Source organism: Furipterus horrens, unplaced genomic scaffold (assembly GCF_987537825.1).
Source record: "Furipterus horrens unplaced genomic scaffold, mFurHor1.1.pri manual_scaffold_10, whole genome shotgun sequence".
NCBI classification, from domain to species: domain Eukaryota; kingdom Metazoa; phylum Chordata; class Mammalia; order Chiroptera; family Furipteridae; genus Furipterus; species Furipterus horrens.
The window spans coordinates 43,000,970-43,025,040 of NW_028327180.1; the positions used below are offsets into that span (position 1 = coordinate 43,000,970).

At 50.5% G+C, this 24,071-nt stretch overlaps 1 protein-coding gene across 6 annotated transcripts in view; it reads left to right on the forward strand.

Moving 5' to 3' along the window:
* Nucleotides 1-24,071, forward strand: part of SMARCA4 (SWI/SNF related BAF chromatin remodeling complex subunit ATPase 4) — an 86,752-nt gene that overhangs the window by 47,898 nt on the left and 14,783 nt on the right. For 2 of the 6 annotated variants that reach the window (XM_090289602.1, XM_090289603.1), the window contains exons 17-30: nucleotides 482-548; nucleotides 1,483-1,593; nucleotides 3,139-3,381; nucleotides 4,437-4,550; nucleotides 5,484-5,591; nucleotides 6,664-6,750; nucleotides 7,593-7,639; nucleotides 9,171-9,337; nucleotides 12,057-12,220; nucleotides 14,574-14,801; nucleotides 15,052-15,150; nucleotides 15,407-15,484; nucleotides 16,178-16,396; nucleotides 20,805-21,058. In XM_090289602.1, coding sequence (XP_090145728.1) covers nucleotides 482-548; nucleotides 1,483-1,593; nucleotides 3,139-3,381; nucleotides 4,437-4,550; nucleotides 5,484-5,591; nucleotides 6,664-6,750; nucleotides 7,593-7,639; nucleotides 9,171-9,337; nucleotides 12,057-12,220; nucleotides 14,574-14,801; nucleotides 15,052-15,150; nucleotides 15,407-15,484; nucleotides 16,178-16,396; nucleotides 20,805-21,058 — 1,986 coding nt within the window. The other 4 variants (XM_090289604.1, XM_090289605.1, XM_090289606.1 and 1 more) reach the window with 3 other exon arrangements.

Below are 24,071 nucleotides of genomic sequence, written 5' to 3' on the forward strand. Positions count from 1 at the left end.
CTGAGGCGGCATAAAGACACAGCTGGTTTCTCCCATGCTCCCAGGTCTCATAGCCTGATCTCTAGCACAGCTCAGAACCTGAAACGAAGCACCATGAGTCTGTGTGTTTTTCCTGGGAGCAGGTTTACAGCATGTGGCTCATTCTCACAGAGGGCTGTGACCCCACATTGGTGACAGAGAACTGGTCTCTAAGATCCAACTTCTGGGTCCAGCCCTCTCTGACCTCCTGACTCCAGCCCAGGCAGACCTAGCTCCTCCCTATCCCTGAATCCACACACACACTTGTGTGTGTCCCTGTTCCTCCCAGCTGGGGCACCTTCCCTTCCCCTCCTCACTTGGCCGCCACTGGAGATGATCGCTTACTCTGCCAGCTCTGGGAGTCACAGCCACATTTGTCTCTCTGCCCAGGGTACATTGGTATGAACAGTGAGCTATTAGTGACCCAACTACAACCTGACTGTTTCTTCCTTGTTTCCATCAGGACATTGTCAAACTGGGCGTATGAATTTGACAAGTGGGCCCCCTCTGTGGTGAAGGTGTCCTATAAGGTATGTCCTTGCCTTGAGGAGGTGGATGTAGGTGAGGGCAGGGTAGGAGAATAAGGAATTCAGGTAAGCGAAGAGAGAGAAGTCAACGTGCAATTCAGATGAAGTTATGGGCTAATTTGTGGGTAACGTTGATGCAGTCACTTGAAGATTTTGTTTTCACCTGAGCTTTGATTAAAATTCAGTTGTGTATGATGACTTATCTAGATCAGTTCACCCTGTGAAGTAAGGACTAATTGTGTTTGTTGTCCTGGTGGGAAAACTGACACAGACAGGGCCACACGCAACCATTCAGTGGCAGAGCCAGGTTATACCTGGCCACTGGGCTCCAGGGTCTAGGCTCTTCACCCTGTGCTGTGAGGCTTATTTGCCCATCATGCAGAGAAGAGAATCTTGGCAGAAGAAAAAGCATGTGCAAGGAATACTTAGTATGTTTGAGGAGTTAAAAATAGTTTTGGCAAAAGCTTATGGGACACAGTGAAGTTCAGTCTGTGTGGTCTGTGAGCCTGAAGAATGCTAGGGCCCTGGTCAGTGGTTCAGGAGTCTGGACCTGGGAGAGGGACTGGGCAGATATGCTAATTGCATATAGGCTGGAGCTGCCTTCAGGGAGTGATCTCAGTGGCCGGCACTCAAATGAAAGGTTTTTAGGGGAGGCCCTGGTTTCTAGCTTAGAGGCGTAAGATGGGACCCAGGAAGAGGTTGGGAGCTGCTTGGCCACTGGGGCTGACGCCGATGGTGATGCAGGCAGCAAACCTCCCAGAAGGCCTCAGTTCCGAGGGACCACGAGCCTTTCTTTGCTCCCTGCAGTTGGCACTCAGCATGTTGGGGTTGAAGGACAGGAGCCATCAGCCTACCCAGCTTTCCTCCCTTATCAGGGTGCTGTGACCTGGCCCCCATGTTCCTGGGGGCTGACATGTGCATGTCTTCTCTTTCACAGGGCTCTCCGGCAGCCAGGCGGGCTTTCGTGCCACAGCTCCGGAGTGGCAAGTTCAATGTCTTGCTAACGACGTATGAGTACATCATTAAAGACAAGCACATCCTTGCGAAGGTAGTGTGTCCTCATGTAAAACACCAAGCCCAAGCACTCAGTACTGTCAGGGAGCATGTGATTCTGTCTGATGTAGGATTGTCATGTGTATCACATGTCCCATCTTCTCAGAGCCCCTTGCAAGTAATTTTTCACCAGTTTCCCTGCACACGTGTATAAAGACAGCAGCTGGTATATGTGAAAGGTCCTGGTCAAGGTGACCTTGGGTTTGCCTATTCCCAGGTTAGCCCAGGGTTAGGTCAGAGACAGGGTTGTCTACACAGCACATGAGCTAGCTTCTCTGAGGGCTTCTGTCCAAAGACCCTGGTCGCACAAGATGTCTCCTGACCTGCCTGCCTGCCTACAGTGTCCCTGGTAGGGCCATGGAGAAGCCAGCCTTGTCTTTACCTGTCTGTAGAGACCTTGCCCTCTCTCCCTGCCAACACAGCCACAGGAAGCAACCATGATGCTCTCTGAGGCCCTGTGTGGCCCATCAGCCCTGGGCTGCTGGGCTGGCATGTTCATTGGTGGCTGTGCAGACCTCTTAGCTGATGTAGTTGTGAAGACGGATCTAGTTGGGCCTTAGTGAATTACTGAGAACATACTGTGACCCAGATATAGAACAGATACTGTCCCTTACCTGCAAAAAGCTTGTTTCCTGGTTTGAGGAGGGATCAAGACTGAAGATAATGTATCTGGTCTCACCAGTAGCCCATCCAGTGGAGTGAAGTGGAAGGCAGAGCAGGGATGGAGGAAATGTTTACAAGTTACCACGCCTCTGGTCCTTGATCAGAGAGATATTGCGTACTTAATAGGCATCTCCGAGGCCCAGAGAGCAGGTGCCCAGTGTACTGATCACCCTCTGACTCAGTACAGAGCCATCTGTGTTTATCTGACAGTGGCTTTAATTAATAAATACTCTGCAGTGGGGGTTCCTTGTGAGAGAAAGCTGCTATGCCCCTCCCCCCAGCCAGATCTGCCTCTGACATACACTGCCTTGCTCACTGTGTCCCTAGGAGGCTAAAGCACACGGCGGCCACTAGCCCATATTCATATGTGTAGCCACCACAGGCTCTGGGGTGCAACCTCAACCCCCCAGGCTCATGCTCTGTGCCTCCCTGTGCCGCTCTTACCTTTACAAACACAGCCTACTGAGTGTAAAATGCGTTCATTACTGCACTGCATCCCCTATAGACACACCCCTCCCAGTGGGGCCCCTCCTATCAGTTTGGGGACTTTTCTGTGCTACATACTCGCATACATGATTCGGGGGGCGGGGGGGCGGGGACCAGAGTACTTTACTGCAACTTGCTTTGTTCATCCAACAGCAGGTTACAGGCATGTGTCCCTGTCCTGTCTATCCTCACTCCATGCTTTATAGAGGCAAGTTGTGTGGCTGTCTCTCAGTGAGCTGGTCCCTTGTTGGGACATTGTCATGCCCACGTTCTCCACCTCAGTGGGCTCTTACGCCTGGAGCCCTCTTGTCTGATGGCTGTGAAGGTGTCACTCAGAAGAGGGCAGCCCCACAGCCTCTCTTGCTCTGAACACCTGCTCTTGGGCCTCCAGATCCGATGGAAGTACATGATCGTGGACGAAGGCCACCGCATGAAGAACCACCACTGCAAGCTGACGCAGGTCCTCAACACGCACTACGTGGCCCCCCGCCGCCTGCTGCTGACAGGCACGCCGCTGCAGAATAAGCTCCCTGAGCTCTGGGCGCTCCTCAACTTTTTGCTGCCCACCATCTTCAAGAGCTGTAGCACCTTTGAGCAGTGGTTCAATGCTCCTTTTGCCATGACTGGAGAAAAGGTGGGTGTGTAGGCCCAGCCATGTGGTGGCAGGGTGGGGCAGGGAACCATAGTTGTGGGCCATCCTCAGAGGAGCTGGGTATGCCTTGAGTGCCCTCCACAATGAGATGGAATTGTGCCAGGGCTGGGATCCGTGTCTTCATGGAATAAGGTCGCCTTGTCCCTGAGGCTGGAGGAGCCATGAGGGCCCCAGAGAAGTGCAGTGATAGAGAGGGTAATGAGGCATGTCTGCACCAGCCCCCAATTATGAGGTTTTCCTTAGGTGCAGGGCAGCTGGGACCACCACCTCGTGTATGGAGGGGCCTCTGCCAGCATCTTCTACGAGGCGTCCCCTCCTTGGCACCAGCCTAGGCTGAAGCCTTTGGGAAGGACAAACTGAAGCCTTTGCAAGAGTCCCAGGACCCCCGTCCCAAGTGCTGAGGAGCAAATGCTCTGGTTTCATTTATTTTCAGGTTGAGCAAAAACTTTGCCAAGAGATTTTTAGAGGACCCACACAGGAAATATTCAGGTGTCATCTTATTTTTCACTTTGTAAAAATCTTTAAGATTTTAACATTTTATCAGAGTAGCAGTTGCCCTGGGAGAGCAGTGTTTCTTTCCCTCCGTCCCATCCCAGCTGAAAGGAGAGTGGATGTGGGACTTCCAGAGATGGAGCCTCCATGAGAATCATCTAGTTTACACCAAATGTTTTATGAATGTGGTCTCCACGGTGCCAGTTAGTTTTCATTTGGATGTGCTGGCGGGCTTCCAAGCACTTTAGTGTGTATTACTCTGGGGAAGCAACACAGTGCGCTGCTGTGTTTCTCTACATAAGGTCTACAGAATGGGGTGCCCTGGGGCCTTTGGTTCCCCATCCTGGCATTTCTAGGGAAGGACTCAGATCCTTGCTTTTTCCAAAAGGAATAAGGTGCCTTGCTGAGCCCCGTAAAGCAGGTGGCAGCCTGAAGGGAGGGGCTCAGTGCATAGGGTGATTCCAGATGACCCTGTGTACCCCTCCCCGTGCCCTGGCCCCTGCTTTGGAAGTAGTGCTTGGTTTTCACGTCTCGTGGCTTTTCAGGTGGACCTGAATGAGGAGGAGACCATCCTCATCATTCGTCGTCTCCACAAAGTGCTCCGGCCCTTCCTGCTCCGGCGTCTCAAGAAGGAGGTCGAGGCTCAGTTGCCTGAAAAGGTAACATGAGGGCTTTATGTACAAGAAAGCACAGTGTAGCATCATGCGGGGCTTCCCCAGGGTGGTCCTGGTCAAGTGGCCCTTCCGTTGTCCCTGGCCTGTGGTCTCATGGTCCTGGCCTTGCCCTGGCATTCTAGAGTCAATCCATCCTGAGGATGGCCACTTATCCCTCTGGGTCACTAAAGTGGAAGTGGGCGTTTTCTATTAGAGTACAGAATCCCACGTGCTGTCAGTAGGCCCGATGCCTGGGCAGGTCCTCCCCAACCTCCTCCGTCACAAGAGCTTGGAGGCCACGGGCTCTCAGGGTTGTGCTTCTCCCCACTGTGAGATGTCCCTGAATTCTTGCTCAGAGAGCCAATACCACAGTGGCCCACATGGCTCCCTCTCCTCCCCCTACCAAGACTGGGGGTTCCTGGCTGTAGTTACCCCTTCAGTCATACTTACCCTTTGTTTTCTGGCTAGCTGTGGAGAGGCCTTCAGATGGTCGCCAAACGTGTCCAACAGCGAGGCAGCCCGTCAGGTCCCCAGAATTCAGGGCTGGCTCTCATTAGGCTGCTGTGAGCCACATGCCCCTCTCTCCATGGCCCTGGTGGCTGTGAAGTTATCACTAGTCAGTTTCAGTCCTGGAGCTAGAATCAGGCTTGTCCCTGCTGGAACCTTGAGCATTGAGAGTGGGAAAGAGGGAGGGAAGCAGGAGCAGCCCAGGACTATCCCCCTCCAAGTTCCTCTGCCCTGGTGCATCTGCCATAGTCCATGACTTCCCTCGTGCCCCCGGCTGTTGGTGCCCTTCACCGTGACCCCGGTGTACCTAGATCAAAACACACATCCCAGGCCCGAGAACGCTGCCAAGAGTCATCCTGCCTCAGAGACGGACGGGCTCAGGTCAGGGAGTAGACTCAAGGCCCCCACTGACGGTGCCATGTACCCCTGCAGGTGGAGTATGTCATCAAGTGCGACATGTCTGCCCTGCAGCGTGTGCTGTATCGACACATGCAGGCCAAGGGTGTGCTGCTGACCGATGGCTCCGAGAAGGACAAGAAGGTTGGCCTGGGCCCCACTGCCCCATCTAGGTGTTCAAGGCGGGTGGTTCAGATTAGCCGGGTGCGTGGGGCCTGAGCACACTAACCAGCAGGCCTTCCACCTCCTTGGGGCTTCTTCAAGGCCCCCCTGGGGCATTGCAGGGCTATTGTTTAAATCCCAGCTGGTGTGAACAGGCTCGGTAATGCTGCAGGAGCAGAGGCTCCTGGCCTGTTTCTGGGGCACACTTAGTCCTCCAAGACCCTCCCAAGTGAGCTGTTGTCTGGTGTCCTCTGTGTTTATGAAATGTTAGCCCCATAGGTGTGACAGTTGGCAACATGGGGCCCAACCCTACTTCCTACAGAGTTAGGATGTCCTAGTTTAGCCCCACCTTCCCTGCTGGGAAAAAGCTGCCTCAGCAGTGATGACCTTTTAGTCCCTTCACCTCGTTAGCACATGACGTTGAAGGAGAGGCATGTTACAGTGGAGAGAACCGGGGGCTTGGCAGCCTGCTGCCTTCTAGGTTCTCTGAGGTCCCAGTGCCCACCTCCCCCAGCTCCCCTCACCAGAACTGAAATTCTCCTCCCAGGTCTCTTGATTCTGCACCCAGTCCCTCTAGCTTGGCTCTTCCCCTCCATTTTCTCCTCTGCATGTTTTCTTTAGACCCTTTCTCACCTGAGCTGTGGCAACAGCGTGCTTCCTGGTTTACTTCTGTTGTACAACACCCCAGAATCCTTCCTTACTCCTGTAGCCAGAGATCTCCCTAAGTCATGGCCACCTGGCTGCAGTCCCCCAGGGCCTTGCCACAATGCTCAGAACGAAGCCGGCCCAGAAAGCATTTGTGATTCCGCCTCAGCTCTGTCAGTGTCATATCCCTCCCACGCCACCTTCCTCCCCTCTAGTGTGCCAGGCGCACTCTGCTACCCCCAGAGCTGTTCTCAAGCCTCTGAGCCCCCACAGGAGCCATCTCCTCACCCCTGATTCCTCTGCCACAAGCCATACCTGCCCCTAAAGCTGCTTCCACAGTCCCCTTTCCACCACCCATCTCACACCACCCCAGAACAAGTTCCGATCTGAGACTCTTCTTCCTCTGCAGGGCAAAGGTGGCACCAAGACCCTGATGAACACCATCATGCAGCTGAGGAAGATCTGCAACCACCCATACATGTTTCAGCACATCGAGGTGAGCCACCCCCTCCCTCACCCCTGCTGCCAGCCCTGCCCAACCCCAGCCCTGCCCTTGAGCACCCATCACTGGGGAAGCAAGCCCAGCTCAACCCCTAGGCAGAGCTAGATTGATTCTCCTGGACAACCTGAAAGGAAAAAAAAAAGTTTGTAGCATTTTGAATAGGCAATGCCTGTAGATTTGTCTCTGTTGATTTTCATTTTGCAAGTGCTTACGGAAGACTCCAAACAGTGTAGAAAAATGTGTGATAGAAGTGGAAATCCCTGAAAGCCCACCCTCAGATAACCACAGAGTATTAGGAAACTCATCTTCAAATTGTTTTCCACTTGGTGGGGTCACACTGCGTTCATTGACATACTAGAGTTTCCCACCTGGTGACATTTGGTACCATCCTCGGTCATTGCATCAACTCAGAACAGCTTTTCTCTTCATGGAGTCCCTGGGTCATAACTGTTGGGGCCACGATACACTTTGAGAATTTGGATTTCTGCTTCTGAAGAGCACACATACGTTCATGTTTCCTGGCATAACGTTTCAGGGTGGTTGGAATTCCCCTGTACCCCTGGAATTTTGTTTGAGCATTCCCAGGACAGACTCAGGTACACGATGACCTTGTGTGATCATTTTTATGGTTAAGAATGTTCCTTTCCTTCATTGGAAGAACATGAGGGAATGCACATAGTTGGATAGAAAAGTTTGACATTGTATGTGGCCTCAGAGTCACTGTGGGCAATCCCTGAGCACTGGTGTGGGGGATCAGAGGTGTGCTGGGCAACCTGTTTCTGCCCCCCTCCCCAAGCCTCCATCCCCCCACTGAATTACCTCTCATTCCGTTGTAGGAGTCCTTTTCCGAGCACTTGGGCTTTACCGGCGGCATCGTCCAAGGGTGAGAAGCTTCCCATCCGGGTGGGGTGGGCAGGCAGGCCATGACGTGGTCTTTCTCACATGTCTTGTTGGCTTTACTGCTACTGTTACATTGTTTGATTTCAAAGGCACTATATTCATGGCAATATACAAAGTACAGACAAACTCAAGAAAATAAAAATCCTCCACATGTTGAGAGTTGCCTACCATTAATTCCAAGAGGCAGAATTTCTAAGGCTGACCTGCTTTCCAGGCTCCACTCTGCTGTCTCCCTTCATGCTATGTGAACCTTGACAGCTTTCTTTAACACTCTGTGCCTAAACTCGAGGTCTTCCTATACAGTGTGCTGCCCATCTTGCTACAGGTGTGTTTTTCTCTAGCATTGTTTATGAAGCGCAGCCCAGGCTTTGTTAAGCCCCTGGTGTTAGACATGGAAGCTGCCTCTAGATTTCACCATTGCCAACAGCCTTGCTAAAAACAATGTTATGGCTAAAGCCACCGTCATTTCTCTGGGATACTCGTCGTCGGCAGCCGTCCGTCTCGAGAGACGATGGTGTAGCTTCTTAAGAGTCTACCTGCACCGCCGAGAATGGTTGTGCAGTCCGACTCGGGAGTGACACAGTATCTGTCTCCTCCCGTGTTGAATTGACATCTTGCGATGACGCTGGAGTGTCCTCTCCAGTGGAGCCGAAGCTACAGAGCCTGGGCAGGGTGATATGGAGGGTCTGCTGTTGCCCATGCAGCAGACCCCCCCTCTCTTCGCAGCTGAAGGATCCAAGGGAAAGACGGAGTCAATACAGCTTGGCTTCAGGTGCGCCGCAGGAGTTGCCGGTGTTGACTACAACGTCAAACCGCCTTAGGGACTCCGGCTCCGGATTTTCTGTCGGGGTTTACTCCCTTAGCCTTTCCCCTGAAGAGGTATGCCGCAAGGCAGCGGAGGTTTTTTGGAATCAGAGTTTTCTGGGATACTAAGCCACTTCTAAGAGCAGAGGCAGCACATCAAAGAGCAAAAAGGTCTTTTGAGGTGTATTTTTTACTCCACATTGCATGATGGTATCCCACAGATGAGGTTTGAGTCCTGGCCTGGGCATAGCGGCAGCCATCTTGAACTGTCCCCCCAGCCTCAGTTTCCACATCTATAAACCGGGTTTTGTAGACCAGAGTGATGGAGAGGAGCTGTGGTGGCCCTTAGCCCTGCCTATGGCTTGGTATGGGCACTCTGCAGCATGAGCTGTTGCTCCTGGTTCTTTAACAAAATGGAGACGTGTTGCAGCATAGTTACTAATAGTATTTCTTCTCAGTCTTGCAAGTATGTGGTCACCCTTGACCAAGGATGGCCTGAGTTTTAGTTGGGTTGAAATGTCTTTGCTAAATCTTCATGGGGCATTGGGCTCTACCCAGGAAGCAACTTCTGTGCCTTTAACCCTGATGACCATCCCCCACAGGCTGGTTCAGGTCAGCCTAGAGATGGGAACGTGCCTCCTTCTCTGCCCATCTGCAAGGTATTGTTGTTAACATTGTGTATATTTTTCCCTTCTCCCTCCACTCAACAGGCTGGACCTGTACCGAGCCTCAGGGAAATTCGAGCTCCTCGATAGAATTTTGCCCAAACTTCGTGCCACCAACCATAAAGTGCTGCTCTTCTGTCAGATGACCTCCCTCATGACGATCATGGAAGATTATTTTGCGTATCGTGGCTTTAAATACCTCAGGCTCGACGGTGAGTATGACCGAGAGAGACATTTGTTAAGGGGCTCATCATCCACTGTTACCAAAGCTTCTGGCCAGTATGCCCTCCTTTGCAAGGCAGGGCAAGGCCCAGAGACTAGGTGTGTATACTGGTGGGAGTGAGCACAGCAGCATGCTCAGTTAAACAGGGCTCTGGAAGTATTGTGGCTGGATCCAGAGCAGGTGGTGTGGGAGGGGGGCTGGGTCTTGGCATGACAATGTTGGATCCAGTAGTTAAGGGGCATCCAGCAGTCCTGTTTTGATTGGAAGTGACAGAAACCCATGTCCTGCATGCTTAGGGGGAAAAGCCTCGATAGACTCACATAACTGAACCCCAAATGTTATCTTGCTTCAGGCACAGCTTAATCTAGGTTTCCAGATTATATTGGAGGGGGTTTTCTGGAGCTCGTGGCTCCTTCGTCCTCAGGCATCCTCACCAGGCTTCCTTTCTGCCTGCTCAGTGTCCCAAACAGAAAGGCAGCCCGTCATATCCCCAGAATCCAGGGCTGGCTCTCATTAGGCTGCTGTGAGCCACATGCCCCTCTCTTCTCTGTCCAGGTAACTGTGGAGCTATCACTGGTCAGTCCTGGAGCTGAAATCAGGCCTGTACCTGCCGGAACCTTGAGCACTGAGAGTGGGAAAGAGGGAGGGAAACCAGATGCTGTAGGGGTGAGGGCAGCAAGAACCCCTGGGAACAGCACTTGGCTGTGACCTCATTGTCTCATAAAGTCCTGAGTTCCTGCATTTTTCTCTCTACATGGGAGCTTGGGTCAGGAGTGGGCTGAGTGAGATGCTGACAGCATGCAGAACATGTGATATGACATGTCAGCTGGCTTGGGGAGGGGAGACAGTGCTAGAGGGAATTCCCCTACTCTTATCAGATGGTGGGAGTCAACAGGAGTCCTGAGAAAAATGAACTTGAGCTGCTGGGGTGAACATGGTTAAGCAGCTTTCCTCGTTCCCCACATGACTTCTCAGAATCTTAATGTTTTATGTATTTCTATTTTATTTTATTTTTGGAGAGAAGGAAAGAGAGGGGGAGAAATATTGATGTCAGAGACATCAATCAGTTGCTTCTTCACACGCCCCCAGCTGGGGACTGGCCTGCAACCCAGGCATGCGCCCTTACCTGGAACTGAACCAGCAACCTTTTGGTTCATAGGCCAGTGCTCAATCCACTGAGCCACACCAGCCCAGGCAACTTCTCTGAATCCTTAAGCACATTTCTAAGTCTGTCTTCATGGCCGGATGCCCCAGACCTCGGTGCCCCTGTTTGTCTTGCACTGTGCACTTGTGGAACTGTGGTTTCATAGACCACAGATGTGTGGTTGCTGGGCTGATCATTTGTTGGTCTCTTCCCTCCCAGCCTCCACCCAGAACTGCCCCAAGTCTTGCCTTTCTCAGCCCGTTCTTGCAGCTCTCTCCAAGGCAACCTTTAAGAACACAAATCTCATCATGTCCCACCTTGCTCCTCCCTCTATGCCTGGGCCTCTCCTGCTGCTTCTCCATTCTTTGGAAGGGCCAACCAAACCCCCCCAGAAGAGGCCATATTCGGAGAATGTATTGCCACCCACCCCAGTGCCCGTCCACCTGCCCACCTTTTCCCTTTCTTCCATGACAAGAGTCCTCTCTGTAAGGATGAAGACTGTGGGTTAGGCATGGTTCATCCCTACTACCTCTTGTGGTCACTGCCACACAGTTGGAAACTGGTGAAGAATGGAGGAAGGGTGGGCGTTCAATGACACATTGTGAAAAATGGAACTTCTGCCATCAGAGTAGTAAGAGTAAGGGTTCAGGCCAAGCATCTGAGGAGGTGGCCCCTCCTCTTGGGCCTGTCCTTGCTCCACTTGAGGCCTCAGCCCTCCTCAGATCTATTGCAACTGTGGGCACATCTGGACCCCAGCCTCTGGTGGGCAGTAAGCCTTTGCACTGTTCATTGGGGTTTGTAGGTGAGTGGCAGGAAGTGTTTGATTTTTGTTTCATCACCAAAAATGACTCCTGAATTTTCCAAGGCACCTTTGCTCTAAGCTAAGAGCAACCTCAGGAGCTTGGACACCTTTCTGACACTCATGATGCTGAGGATCTTGTCCTAGGCCATCACCTGAGAGTCCCTATATCTCTGAGTAGGAGAAGCCTATCTTGCCCAAAGGGAAACAAGTCCCTGATATAAGGCACCTATGTGCTTGCCTGTAGGAGATTCTCTCTGTGAACCAAGGAATCCCATTGCAGTAAGGTTGAAGGGCAGGCTCTTGGCCTTCGGTCAGTTACTTATTCCCGTGTTTTGGGGTGCATTGTTAGCAATATTAGCTGGGTGGGCAGGGGCTGGTGGTAACAGTAGCACTGATGAGGCAGCCCTTGTTGCCTGGGTGTTAACCTGGGCTTCAGCCCCCACCTGGTCTAGTTCTTTCAGCATCCCCATTTTATATGGAGGATGCACAGCCATCTGCTTGGAGCTTGGTCTCCCCTCTGGAGTGGGGAGAGTGGCATTCAGTGGTGTTGCTGTAAATCCGAGTCACTAATTGCAGCTCGGGGCCATGAGTTGAGCTAGTGTGGCTGTGACTAAGGTGACTCCTGTGGGCCACATGTGGGTGTGATCTCTGGTCTCCAGAGCATGTATTCCTCTCTCTCTCTCCTCACATCCACCTAGCCTCCCCCCCCCTGCCGCCCCCCCGCAGTCATCCCACTAATGCTGTTCTCTTCCTACCTGGCAGGAACCACAAAAGCAGAGGATCGGGGCATGCTGCTGAAAACCTTCAACGAGCCCGGCTCCGAGTACTTCATCTTCCTGCTGAGCACCCGGGCCGGGGGGCTTGGCCTAAACCTTCAGTCAGCCGACACTGTCATCATTTTTGACAGTGACTGGAACCCCCACCAGGTAAAAGCCACTGGCACCTTGTGGGGGGAGACTTGAGGCCTCCGGGAGGCCCTGCCCACCATCATGAGTGCTCCTGACCCCTTTGGCATCTCCTAGGAATCTCCCAGGCCCTAGAGCAGCTGCTCCTGCTGCAGCTCCTGAGGCCTTGGAGAGAAGCCCAAAGAGTATTCATCCCCTTTTCTCAAACCAAAAGTAGATTTATGTTCTCATTATGACAAAAATGTATTCCATTTTTACATATATTTTTAAAATCTTGGTATTACGCAGACATGGAAAGAAAGTGGAAGAGGCCTCAATGCTATCAGCTGGCACTAATCATTGCTGTTTTTTGTTGTTTTTTTAAATTGATTTTTAGAGAAAGAAATATGGATTTGTTGTTCCACTTCTTTATGCATCTGTTGGTTGTTTCTTATATGTGCCCTGACCGGGGATTAAACCTGCAACCTTGGCACATCAAGATGACACCAACCAACTAAGCTACCCGGCCAGGGCCGTAATCCTAGCTGTTTTAATGATGCAAGTCCTTCTAGGCTGTGTTCCAAGCAACCACTTGCATGCTTGTGCTTTGTAAAACAACATTTGGGGTATATTTTATGTACTTTATGTGCTGTTGCTCTGTATTTTACCCATATACCCTCCATGGGGTCACATGCTAGTAGATGTAAGGATGTGGTCTTTTGTAGATACAGTAGTTTTAAAGTACCTAACCTTTTCCTATGTTTTCATATAAAAGTAATTTTTTTTAAATGCAGATATCAGTAACTCAAAGTAGAGTAGAGTTCATTTTTCTTCTTCCCCACCCATTCCACTTTTCTCTGGGCGTATGCCAGTATCTAATCTATCTGTGCCTTTTTCTTTTTTCTTTTTTTTTTTTTTTTTTCCACAAAAATACAGCATGTTCCAGGGCATGTCCCTTCCGTTTAGCAGCTGGTGTGTTTTGCCTGTGTGAGCGCACTGGGTCTCTGCCCAGCTATTAATCTGCTGCTGGCTGTTCCAGCATATGGTGGTCCTGAGACTTTTAATTCAGACTCCAGTCATCAGGTGTCTGGGTTTCTGTTTCTTGGCATGATCCGCAGTCCTTCTCAGGGAGTCCTGTTATTCCTCTCTTAGAACCCTGAGAGGTGGGCTTGCTTGGTCCACGGGTTTGTCCCCTTCATGACATGGTTGTTTTCTGCCCAAGTGGCCTCCAGAAGGTTCCCTAGGTTTTTCTCCCACCATCAGGGTGTGAGTGTGGCCTTACCACAGCCTAGTGGCACCCATTGTCAGTGTGTAAATGAGAGCTCGTTTGATGGATGGGTGCCCTGGGCGTTTGCTGCTGTCAGCTTGGGAAGTAGTTCCTGTCTGGACCTTGATGACTGGCCAGTTTCCCAAGAGGTGGTTGGGGTGTGCCTCTCCTGTCAGCGGACAGACAGTAGGTAGAGGCTCCTGTGGAGCCTGTCTTCCCTCTGTCACACTGGAAGTCATCAGAGACCACTAAGCTCACTGCAGTGCTTAGAAGCTGCCGTCAAGTGCTGGCACTGCCAGGAAGCATGCTAGCCAAACCAGGGGCCGAGCAGTGGACACAGGGCACTCCTGTCTCCAACCGGGTATGGCCTCTGCTGCTTCCATCAGGTGCTCATTTCAAGTTCAACCCCACACAGCACCAGCTCTCTAGCACAGGATTTCGTGGGAGCCCTCCTGGTTCAGTTCTGGGGGTGGGGGTGATACAAACAGCGTTGGCAGTCATGGCTCTCACTTGATTGGAGCTTGCTCCACACCAGGCTCTGGGCTGAGCGCCTGATGCTCATTCCCTCTTCTCATGCACACAATACCAGGAGAGGAGCACGTGTCAGTTGAGTCAGTCCTGAGGTTCAGAGAGGTTGGGCTTGGGCCTAGTTGCACAGCAAGGAACTGCTAGGGTCCACAACCAAAGTAAGCATCACCAACATGCTGTCCAGCTTTGTCCCCAACCGGTGAACGGTGCTCTTAGCGTGATGCAGCCGCACCGAGCACAGGGCCCTTCTGGGGTAGCGATGGGGCCCGTGCAGCTGTTAGAGGAGCCACTTGGGAATATAACCACCCCAGGTGTTGTCCTCCAAAACTGTGCTGTCTTCTTGAGTATTTCTCAGATCTCACTACGGTAGGAAATGACACTTCTGCAAGAACTCAGGATGGAATTGTCCTGGTACAGGCTCCACATGCTGTTCCTGAACTCCTGGCCATGCATTGCTGGTTGGGGCTGACAAATGGCTGCGCAGGAGGCAGGCACATGATAATCAGAAGGCCTCTGCCTCTCTCGATGGCTTCCCAAGGTCAACTTCCCTTTAAAACTCTAAAAGAGCTTGCTTGGGACTGACCAGTGTCTCTTTCCCAGGACCTGCAAGCGCAGGACCGAGCCCACCGCATCGGGCAGCAAAATGAGGTGCGCGTGCTCCGCCTCTGCACAGTCAACAGTGTGGAGGAGAAGATTCTGGCTGCAGCCAAGTACAAGCTCAACGTCGACCAGAAGGTGATCCAGGCTGGCATGTTTGACCAGAAGTCCTCCAGCCATGAGAGACGTGCCTTCCTGCAGGCTATCCTGGAGCACGAGGAGCAGGACGAGGTGAGGGCAGCACCGGCCCCGACCCCCTCCCTGGCGTGAGTGGTGAACGCATGAGCGGCTTTCATTTTTGTTTTTTTACCTTTTTTGCACTCTTATTTTTTTTGCATCCCTTTGGAGTAAAGGGAGTGTGGGCTGAAAGGAAAGAGGATGAGTACTTGCTTTTTCTTTGAAGTGGTTTTTTTTTCTAAACTGCTGGTGAAAGACGCCGGATTGACAGCCCTGGAGACTGAAGTCCTCTATTTATCCACAGAGCAGACACTGCAGCACGGGCAGCGGCAGTGCCAGCTTCGCCCACACTGCCCCTCCGCCAGCGGGCGTCAACCCCGACTTGGAGGAGCCACCTCTAAAGGTGAGAGGGGTAGTTCAGTCTCCATGCCCATTCAATCCTCGGCTTCTCGGCTGAGACGGCCAGCAAGAGCCCTGATCCCACGGAGCGTGCGTGTGCGTGTGCGTGTGTGCCTCTCGCTGCCGTGTGGGTCCCCATCCACCGCAGCCGGACTGGGACCACCAGCTCATTTCCCATGGATGCCGCCGCTCGCCTCCGAGCCCGGCCGCCGCCCACCCTGGCCTGTCCGCCCTCAGACTAATCACGTGAAATCTTGTAGGAAGAAGACGAAGTGCCTGATGATGAGACTGTGAATCAGATGATTGCTCGGCATGAAGAGGAGTTTGACCTGTTCATGGTAAGCACCACAGGTGTGGGGAGGGGTGGTGTTTCCGCCTAGCACACCTTCAGGGAGCTTGGCTTGCCACCCACATGAAGCTGGGAGGCTGGAGGGGTTTATATGCCCTGCCCTGATGACCTCAGATAGAGCAAAGCTTCTCTGTGTCAGTGGTGTCGGGGTGGCTCCAGAGTGCCTCGTAACTGACCCCTCTTCCATGTCCTAAGCAAGTCGCAGTGGGTAGTGGAACACATTCGCAACCCTCTTCTCATTTGTGGCCCTCAGTCCCCAATGCCTGTCCTCCTGAGTTTGTTGTCCTCAAGGCTCCTTTCAGAGGGCTGGCGAGGACATTGGTCCCTGACATCTCTTGCTCCTGGGTGGGAAGCATGGAATTAGATGGGGCTCTTGGCCCTGGCAGGCCTTGCACTCCTCCCCTCCCCCCAGCAAAGCTGTACCTTGAAGCTGTCACCCCATTTGGGCCCCCTTCTTTGACTTTCCTATCCTTTCCAGTTTTCTCTGCCTCTAAAGCAGAGAGTTAGGATCCAGGCCACCTTGGCCATAGCAATACCCAGAGCTGCTGTTTTACTCCTGTTGCAGTGTTGGTCCCTGAAGCAAGGAAGCAACCCCTTGTCGCATGCCCCCTTGAATGTCTCACTGGCTTTCCCTGTGCTGACGCTTCCCTCCCTCGGTTTCCACCCTCCCCTTGCTCCCCAGCGCATGGACCTGGACCGCAGGCGTGAGGAAGCCCGCAACCCCAAGCGGAAGCCTCGCCTGATGGAGGAGGATGAGCTCCCCTCATGGATCATCAAGGATGATGCCGAGGTAGAGCGGCTGACCTGCGAGGAGGAAGAGGAGAAGATGTTTGGCCGTGGCTCCCGCCACCGCAAGGAGGTGGACTACAGCGACTCGTTGACCGAGAAGCAGTGGCTCAAGGTACATGCCAGAGAGGGCCACTGAGGGGCATGGCTGGGGGAGGAAAGGCTCAGCCTCCGGCACTTGGCCTTTGTCTGAGACCTGAGCAGGTTCCCTTCGGCCTTTCTTGGTTTTCATTCATGACAGTAACACTTCTAACACAGGGTCAGGTTTGTTCAGCTCCTCCTAACCAGATGCAGGAAGGGGCACCAACACCATCCCCAAGCAGCTCAAAATTCACTGTTGGGGGTAACTGGCATATTCAGGTGTGAGGGTTCACCTCTTCGTGAGGTTAAAGTAAACCATTGCCAATCGCAGAATGATGCGGTTCTCCTGCGTGTCTGTCTGCAGGAAACACAGCGAGAAATTAGTGAGCATCCAGCCTCCCTGCAGGGTGGTGGGGAGTGCTGACGGGTCAGGCAGCCCTGCTTTGGACACATCACCCCCATAACACGTCACCCCTAGGACCTGGACTCCTGGCCAGGCTGGGAGGAGGGAGCGAGCTGCTCGCAAGACTGGCAGCCACAGCTGCTCACAGAGGCAGCATGCGTGTTCATTTTCGGCAGGCAGCGCCCAGCCCTCGCAGCTGCGGCTGCAGAGTGCTGAGTCAGGGCCCACTGTAGCTACACGGGATTGGGGTGATAAGTCCGACCTCTCCCCGTGTTCGGGGGCTCTGATTGCAGAGGAGATGGTTACAAATCCAACCTGGAAGTTGTTTCATAAAAATGCCTCTGAAGGAACACTTTCCAGAAGGTGGTGGCTTTTGCTGCACCCTGCTGAGTGCCACGGCCCAGAATGAGGTACTGCCTCTAGTCATACACCCGGGGGTTCCCCTGGGTTAACTGCAACCTGGTTTCTCCCTGGGAGCTCAGCCAACCCCAGACTTGGGAACTCTCCCACTGAGCTGTACATGAGAGGGGCTGTTGAAACATGTCAGGGGACCAGGCAGACCTTCATGTGGAGTGGGTGGGGTTGGTGGGGTTCCTGTTTTCTGGCCCAGGGCTCCAGGGTCAAAAACAAAACCACTGACAAGGGAACTTAGGCCCAAGTATAGATCCATAACAGCCTCTATGGAGCATCACCACATTTTTGAGACAGTCAGTGGGTACCTTTTGCCCATGTGCTAGTAATGTTTTGTATACATTTCTTTTTTTAAAAAAAATAATTTTATTTATTTTGGGGGGGACTCTCACTTTGTAACAATTCCCCCGTCTTAGACTTAAGACCCTTTATAATCTTATAGAGGACAATGGGCAAAGGTCTCATGCTCCTCTAGTTGCTTCAAGCTGGGCATGGTTGTTGTCCTACTTACCCTTGGGTCCAGAAATCCCTAAGAAGAGTCGGGGTGTGGAGAGGAGGGTGACCTTCCCACATGGGGAAGGATCTTACAGAGTCTAGGTCAGTTGGCTGTCCCTGGGCAATGGTGTTTTTTATACATTTCTTTTTTTCTTTTTTCTTTTTCTTTTTTGAGGTAGAATTTATATACTGTAGAATTCACCCATTTAAGATGTACAAGTCAATGGTTTTTATTTTTTACAGTCGTGCAGCTGTCATCACAAATCAATTTTAGAACGTCCTCATCCCAAAAGGAAGCCCTTTCCTCTTTAACTATCTTCTCATTCCTTTATTCCACCCAGCCCTCGACAGTCACCCTATTCTGGACATTTCATATAAACTGAATCTTGTAACATAATCCTTTGATGTCTGACTTCTTTAAATAGGCAAAATATTTTCATGGTTTATTCATGGTGTAGCACATGTTATTTCTTTTCAAGGCTGAATAATATTTTATTTTATTGAATGGGTACACCGCATTTTGTTTATCCATTCTGTTGTTGATAGACACTTGGGTTGTTAACCACTTTTTGGCTATTGTGAGTAATGCCGCTTTGAACATCTGTACAAGCGTTTGTGGGGACATACGTTTTGATTTCTCTCCAGTACGTACCTAGAAGTGGGATTGCTAGATCAAATGGTAATTCTCTATTTAACCTTTTGAGCAACTACTAACTTTTCCAGAGTAAGCCACACCATTTTACATTTCCACCAGGAGAATATGGGAGAATTTCTCCATATCCTTGTTAATACTTATTATCATCTGTCTTTGATTTTAGCCATTCTAATGGTATAAAGTGGTATCTCTTTGTGGTTTTGAATTCCATTTCCCTGGTGGCTAATGGCATTGAGCATCTTTCCTTGTGTTTATTGGCCACTTGCATTATCATTTATACAAGTCTCTTATCAGATGTGTGATTTCACAACTACTTTCTCCTTTTCTGTATGGTGTCCTTTGCAGCGCAAAAGTTTTTAATTTTGATGAGGTCTGGTTTATCTATTTTTCTCTTATTGCTTGTCCTTTGGTATCATGTCTGAGAATCAATCCATCACCAAATGCAAGGTCACAAAGATTTACTCCTATATTTTCTTTCAAGAATTGTAAAGTTTCAACTTTTACATTTATGTCCATGATCCTCTTTAAGTTCATTTTTGTATATGGCAGTAAGTCAGGGTCCAACTTCATTCATTTACATATGACTATCTAGTTGTCCCAGTACCATTTGCTGAAAACACTATTCTTTCCCCATTGAACACATGTCTTCTTGTTTGTCATGCTCAATAAAATTTACATTAATAAAAAACATTTGCCCAAAACAGTCACTGTCCTCTCTTAGTGGTGGGTGTGTAACTGGCACCATATTTTTGACAGCCACTCTGATGCCATATATGCCAGAATTATTCAGGATGTTCTTGGCTCTTACCTTGCTGGCCATGGGACCAGAGGTCCTGGTATTAGGTAGTACTAGGGCTGCTATAACAATTACCACAAACTTGGTGACTTAAAATAACCATAACTAATTCTCTCATAGTTCCAGAGAGATAGGAGTATGAAATCCTGGTGTCAGCAGGGCCCTGTTCCCTCCGAAGGCTCCAGGGAAGGATCATTCTTTGCCTCTTCAGCTTGTGGTAGCCTTCACATTCCTTGGCTTGTGGCCATATCATTCCACTCTCTCTGCCTCCATCTTTATATGGCCTCATCCCTGGGCCTCTTCTGTCTCCTAAGGCCACTCTTTTTGGATTTGAGGCCCACCGTAATGCAGGATGAACTCGTCTCACTTGATTCCTAAGTAATTACATCTGTAAAGATCCTGTTTCCAAATGAGATCACATTCCGAGGTTCTAGATGGATGTTAATTTGGGGGGACATTATTTAAACCAGACCCCTGGACTTAGAGTACACATCCTCCCCATGCCAACCTAATTTTGGTCCCTCCTGCCTGACACACTCCCTCCGTGCTGCTGCTGTGGCCTAGATGCCTCACCTCCCCCGACCCCTCAGTTCTCAGCATCAGTGCCACCTCCTCTAGCAACCTCTCCCCAGTCCTCCAAGCAGGGCACCACTCACCCTTCTTCCTGGCACTCAACACAGTTGTCACCACATTTGTGGGAAGTCTGTGTGATTGGTATCATCTGGTTCCATTCACTGCTGTGTCCTCAGTGCCCAGCCCTCTGCCCAGCTCATAGTCACAGCTGATAAATAAGAGATGCGTGACCAGCATGTCCCTTTGGATCCATGCCCCACTCCCTTTTTTGATTCCAAGCTCCCCTGGAAATCTGGTTTCCCTTCTTTTTGTTTTCAGGGATAAACGTGCAGGTTACATATCATTCAGGATGAATAAATTGGGATCATTTTAAAATTAATATTGTTCATGTTCATGTTCTTCCACTCAGCAGTTTCACTTCCAGGAATCTATGCAGAGAAGACAGGTGTCAGTCATGGCATTATGTAGAATAGCCATACCCACCCCAAATAATGGAAATAACCCAAAATATCCAAGAAAAATTAAGGCCCTTTGTGCAATGAAATACTAAAAAGGCATTAAAAATTATGTTGCAGAAAAACGACAGGAAGTATATCCAGGATATAGTAAGCAAAAACATGAGTCATGATGTGGTATGTGGATTCAATTCTGTGCTGTCTTGACTGTGCACATGTACGTGGGAAGGGTAGGGAGACCCTGGAGTCGGGTGATGGTGGTGGTGGCTGCTCACAGTTTGAATGTACCTAATGCTACTGAACTGCACACTTTAAATCTGTTTTACCCCAAACTTTAATAAACAGATGCAGTGGATCCAGAGCACAAGTGTTAACAGTGTCACTTCTGGGTGGAGGGATTATAGGAATCCACTCCATGGGCTCCACACAGCAAAGATGTGCCTCTTTAACTCAAATTACAGCCCTCTATTTGTGAGGGACAGGCATGGGTGGGGTGCACTCTAAGGGGATGGAGCTGGCCTCTCCTGGCTTTTCAGAGCCTTTGTGAGCTCTGGTGTGTGTCCCACCCCAGCCAGACCCCATGGGTTTGCGCCGCGGCCTCTGCTTGTCAACCTCGGTGCTGGCTGTCCTATTTTACCACTATTGACCCTGAAGGCCATCGAGGAGGGCACGCTGGAGGAGATCGAAGAGGAGGTCCGGCAGAAGAAATCATCGCGGAAACGCAAGAGGGACAGCGACGCCGGCTCCTCCACCCCAACCACCAGCACCCGTAGCCGCGACAAGGACGAGGAGAGCAAGAAGCAAAAGAAGCGCGGGCGGCCACCTGCCGAGAAGCTCTCCCCAAACCCACTAAACCTCACCAAGAAGATGAAGAAGATTGTAGATGCTGTGATCAAGTACAAGGACAGGTAAGCTGAGGAATGGGGTGGACGGAGGGACACTGGGGGTCCTCGGAGGTGCCTCGCCTGGCCTCCCACGTGCCTGTGAGCCCATTATTGGCCCACTCATTCCACATACATTGGGTGAACCTCCATTATCACAATTCCCCTGCCCTCATGGAACTTACGTTCTGGAACAAGGAAGTACACAAGTGGTGTTGGTGTGAGGAGAGGGAACTAAGAGCATGGTGGGAGGATTGGGGGTGAGTTCTCCAGCAGAGGCAATAGCAGTGGAGAGGCCCCAGGATGAGGGGAGGCTGACAGGTTTGTTGTTAGTGATGAGGCAGGGTGGCGGGAGAGGGGGTCTGTGCTGTGATAGGTGCCTTATTTCATGGCCATGGACCATGGTGGGGTCGGGAGTTGCTAGAGCAGAAAGGGTGTGACTTCCCTTCTGTAGACTTCGTCACCCTCTCTGCACTGTTGCCATACTTACATGACAAGCCAGCCCAGTTTTCATGCTGGGCCATTGCAGGTCAGCCACATGTTGCTGGCTGCTTCAGGCACTGTGGCCCCTATCCTCACAGACACCAAATACAAGATTGTATGTGCTTTCAGCTGTGGTGGGTCCATTTGTGGATCACAAGTACATTTAAAGAATAAGAAGAAAATAATGGTTCTCCCGCAGCCCTCCAAGGAGACGTGCACATTCTGCCAGTGTAGGGTGGGTTGTGTGGAGCTACAGAAAGAGACCAGGGACACAGGGCCTGTACCTTGTCGGGAACTCAGCTTGTGCTTCTGCTCCCCAGTGTCTTATTTCACTTCCTGCTACATACTGGCCGATGCAGCTGTCCCCATAACAGAAGGGTAGTACTGCTCAATTTGTAATATTGCTTTGCAGTTAGTCCTGAAGCAAAGTAAGGGAGAATTTTTATCTATAGGAGGGAAGTGTGGAGGTATTAGCTCTCAGTGCATCATTTGGAGAGACTAACCAAATGTGAAATTTGGGGGGTTAGTGACAATAGTGGTATCCAAATGAAAGAGACAAATTGACCTTAAAAAATAATCTTATTATCAAAGAGGAACAAATGATGAACTAAAAAAGAGGAATATGGGAATTCTAACGACTGGACCTAAAAATGTCATTAGTGTGAGTATTGAGAAGAAAATATTAACATTAATTTGCAGACTTGACCCTTGAGGCAAATTCCACAAAGAAAAATGTAGATGGTAAAATACGGAATATGGAAAAATCCAGTGAGAACAGTAGACCTCGGTGTTTTTTTCTTAATGATGTTCTTGTGAGAGAAACTTAAAATTACCAAAATGAAGAAGACCCTGGAAGGTCAGTGGGACAAGGATGGACTTTACAAAAAGTCATGCTGATCTTTTGGATATTCATGTGGAGAGGAGTCTTGACACACCACAAACATGTTAATTTGAAATGGATAATAGACGTGAATTTGGAAGGTGTAAAAGTTCTGGAAGAAGGCATGGGAGAAAATCATCATGGCTTTGAAATAGGCATCGACACCCTCAATACCACTACCCATAAAAGACTTCACTAAAAGTAAGAACAACTGTTCATCAAAAGACACGTTCCCAAAAGCAGTGAAAGCTCCTGCCACAGACTGGGAAAAGAACACCCAGTTTTAAAATGGGCAGAAGGCACGAACTCTCGGGTTCATTTCATTGACAACATCAAATGAGAGTCAGGTGCCTCTACACGCTCAACAGAAAGCCTCAGTTCCTTCAGGTGCTGACAAAGGTGTTGAGCAGCTGGACCTCACACACAGCTCAAGGGAGCATGCAGTTCTTTAGCAGTGTCTTCTAAACCTCAACGTGAGGATGAATTTCTGACCCAGAGCTCCAGTCCCAGAGTAAATCCAAGAGAGCCGAGTGCACGTCCAAAGACCTGTACAGGCTCATCTGTGGCAGCTTGGATGGTAACGGCCCAAAACAGAGCCCAGTGTCCACCCCCAGGAGAGTGTGTTGGTGGTGGTCCCGCTGTCTCGCAGAAGTCTAACAGTCACAAAACCAGAAACACCACTGCTCCTTGGGAGAACCTTGCATTTTGTTGAGTGAGAGAAGCCAGACGCTAATGAGGACCTATTGTGTGCTTTAGTTATGTGAAGTTCAGAAGCTGATCCATGAGGATGGGCATCAAACAGTGGTTACCTCAAGACAGGGGAGCCTCCTGGGATGTTGGGAATATTTTACCTATCAATCTGAGTGTATACGTGAAAATGTTTATCAAGGTGTATACTTAAGATGTGTGCACTTTCCTGTGTCAGGTTATACCTCAGTTAAAAAAAAAAAAAAAAAACGCTTGGAAATAGCGACCTGAACTTGTTAATGAGGCGTTAGATGTCTTCAAATGTAAAAGGAAAGTCAACTATCAGTCCACTTTCTTAGTCATTGTATGACTTACTGAAAAACTTCTGTTAGCCTCATTTTTAGCTGTGTATCGTGTGCCAAAAAATGGCGTCTCCAGCTGCTGAAAACAGTTCTCCCAGACTGTGTAAGGTTGGGTGAGAAATCAGGCAGTAAATAAAAACTGGCTTTTAGGGTTCAGTAACCCTGGTCAAGAGTGTTCCGTTTTGGAGTGCTGAGGTCCAGGTATGGGTCCTGTGCTTCAGCTGGATGAGAACACCAGTGTGGACTCACGGAGCTGCACTCCCAGCTGATGTCAGACCCGCGTGGCAGGACCCTCGTCGGAGAGTGTGATGCCTGGTTTACATTTAACCACACATCCTCCTAGTGTGGGTCTGTCACAGAACCCGGAGTTCTCCATTACACAGGGAGGAACTATAGAGGAGTTAAAGGGGGATGGCAAATATGACCATTCAGGGAAGCCACCATGTCCTGGTTTGTGGTTGATGCAGGGCGATCCACTTGCTGTTTTTGCTGGTGGTTGTACAGGAAGAGATCAAGTGGGCACGTGAACTCAGGGAAAACAGCCACGTGTTCCTGGTTGAAGTTACCTCATTTGGCACATACTTTCAAAGATGATGTTTGTGCACAAAGTTGCCCTATTTAATGGATA